The sequence below is a fragment of the Macaca nemestrina genome, chromosome 15 (genome assembly GCF_043159975.1).
Source record: "Macaca nemestrina isolate mMacNem1 chromosome 15, mMacNem.hap1, whole genome shotgun sequence".
In the NCBI taxonomy this organism is placed as follows: domain Eukaryota; kingdom Metazoa; phylum Chordata; class Mammalia; order Primates; family Cercopithecidae; genus Macaca; species Macaca nemestrina.
The window spans coordinates 88,403,138-88,405,736 of record NC_092139.1 but is presented as its reverse complement, the minus strand read 5'-3'; the positions used below and the strand labels follow the sequence as shown (position 1 = coordinate 88,405,736).

At 52.8% G+C, this 2,599-nt stretch overlaps 1 gene segment (V, D, J or C); it reads right to left on the bottom strand.

Moving 5' to 3' along the window:
- Positions 1–393: 393 nt before the first annotated feature.
- On the bottom strand, positions 394–1,922 carry LOC105480641 (probable non-functional immunoglobulin lambda variable 11-55). The segment is given in 2 exon segments: positions 394–1,175; positions 1,294–1,922. Coding segments are annotated over 2 exon segments (390 nt in total).
- Positions 1,923–2,599: the final 677 nt, after the last annotated feature.

Here is a 2,599-nt window from a genome sequence, read left to right as displayed (position 1 = left end):
CACGGAAAAGCTATTAGGAATTGCCGGGTGCGGTGGCTCATGCCTGTAATCCCAGCACTTTGGGAGGCTGAGGACGGCGCATCATGAGGTCAGGAGTTGGAGACCAGGCTGACCAACAAGGTGAAACCCTGTCTCTACTAAAAAATCCAAAAAAAATTTGCCGGGCGTGGTGGCGTGTGCCTGTAATCCCAGCTTCTCAGGAGGCTGACGCAGGAGAATCGCTCGAACCAGGGAGATGGAGCTTGCAGTGAGTCAAGATCACACCACTGCACTCCAGCCTCGGTGACAGCGAGACTCCGTCTCAAAAAAAAAAAAAAAAAAGAAAAGAAAAGAAAAACAATCTGAAAAACAAATACAACAATAACAAACAGTGAGAGTCATCTTGCAAAGCTGCCAGGGCTGTTCGCGTATTCAATCCATGGTAACCATTTATTCTAGAGGTGGGGCAGGATTGCTGGCTACTGGTGGGAGAACATCTGCTGACATTTTATTTCATATATTATACATATACATAATACATAATTTTATAAAACTCTCTTATATATAGTGGTATTATGTATTATGCAATCTGGATGTATTTCACCTGTTTCACAACTCTTTTGCTAGTGGAAATTGGTTAGTAATATTAGTATTTCTTAGTACTGGTATAAGTTTTTGTGTTTTGATTTTGGCTGAGTCACTATGGGTATTATGTGAAAAATGGGACACAGTTATAATGTGGCACCATTTTTAACAACAATCCAGTATTAATGTGATTTTATTAACCACCGAAGTTCTTAACCAGTTCAGTAAACGTGAGAAGCTTAAAACCTTGGTTTTTGTCCCACTTCCTCATCTGTCTCTCTCACTGTGATTAGCACTACTGTCATACACCTGACAGTAATAATCGGCCTCGTCCTCAGGCTGGAGCCCAGAGATGAGCAAAAACGCTGTGTTACTTGAGGTCTCCTTGGAGCCAGAGACTCGATTGGGGACCCCAGGTCCCAGCTGCTTGTCTGAGTCGGAGTAGTAGTACAGGAATAACCTGGGAGCGCTCCCTGGCTTCTGCTGGTACCAGTACATGTTTTTACTACCAACACTGAGGTCACTGCTCAGGGTGCAGGGGAGTCTGGCCGATGCTCCCGGGGATGCAGACAGGGAGGGTGGCTGAGTCAGCACAGGCTGGGAGAGGGAACCTGCAGACACAGACACAGAACGGTGAGAAGCAGGGTCAGGGCACAGCTGCTGAGGGATCTGAGCCATGGGGAACAGATCAGGCTGGGAGCCACCCTCAGCTCTAAGCCCTGTCCCTACCTGTGCAGTGAGAGAGGAGCAGGAGGAGGAGAGGAGTCAGGGCCATGGTGGACACGGCTACCTCTGAGGCCACAGACCCAGGGTTGGGCTGCCCCAGGCCGCTCTTATCGCAGTGTCACTGGGCTCACAGGGGAGGGACTGACCATGCAAATGAGTCCCCCATTGCCTGCCCCCAGGTGCACTCACAGGGACCAGGCCCTTGGACAGGGAGGCTGGCATGAGGCAAGAGTTTGCCCCACGGGTAGGACCAGAGAAAGCAGCAGCTGCTGGGACCACACACAGGTCGTGTGTAGACGACTCTGCCAGGCACAGATGGGACAAGGCTGCAGAGTCCCAGGAGGAAGTGAAGGAGCAGCCCTGGGCTTCTGTCAGTTGAGGGCTTATCAGCTGTGAGCACCTGTCCTGCAGAAACACACAGAGAAGGTCTCACCGCGCCCCCTGCTGGTCCACAGGCAAACTTCTCCTTTTGCAATGATCAGAATCTTCCCTCTGCTTTGTTTCCTTAACTCTTGTCTTTCAAACATGCCGAAAGAATTCCTTCAGGGAACAACGAAGCTGTGGTCCTGGTGCCATCCCTGACCCCGGGCCTCCCTCTGTGGGGCAGGGGGCCAGCAGGGGTTGCCTGCATGTAATTTTGGTCCAGGAAAGTGTGTGATCTGCCCTGGAGCTGAGGACACAATGCCAGGGCGGAGCACCAAGAGGATCGCTTCACCAGGAGGCTCTTGCTCAAGATGCTGCTGTGACTAGGAGTTCGCCGAGGGGAAACACGCCATGCAAGATCTCAGGCCCTTCCTGAGAAAGGTGCTGGGAGGAGACGCTGAGGCAGACTCCGAGGTGGGGGCTGCAGGTGTGGAGGGGGATATGGGCCCAGGTGTGCAGCAGGGAGGATACTGCGGGGCCCTCGGGCTGATTCTCCTCCATCTGCTGGCTAGAGGCTTGACCGCGGCTGTACCTGTCATCAGCTCTCCTATTAGAGACTCAGCTCTGGGGAAGTTCCAGGACAAGTTCTAGAACCTGGGACAGGAGATTGGGCAGAAGACATTCCTGGGAGACTGGAGAAACAGTGGCAGAGAAATTGGGGAAAGGGTGGAGAGGCAGGTGCTCTGAGGTGGGACACAGGGACAGGGATCACTGAACCCCAGGCTGTCGGAGAGGAGGAGATGGCCCAGAGTGTGTGGTGGGTAGAGGCCCACCATGAGAGAAGCCCTGATGCCATGACGGCCACAGGCGGTGCAGGCGGAAAGGCAGGGCTGAAAGGCTGTGGTGAGCTTGGTGTACGTTTGTCCCACTGTGACCATGGCATGAC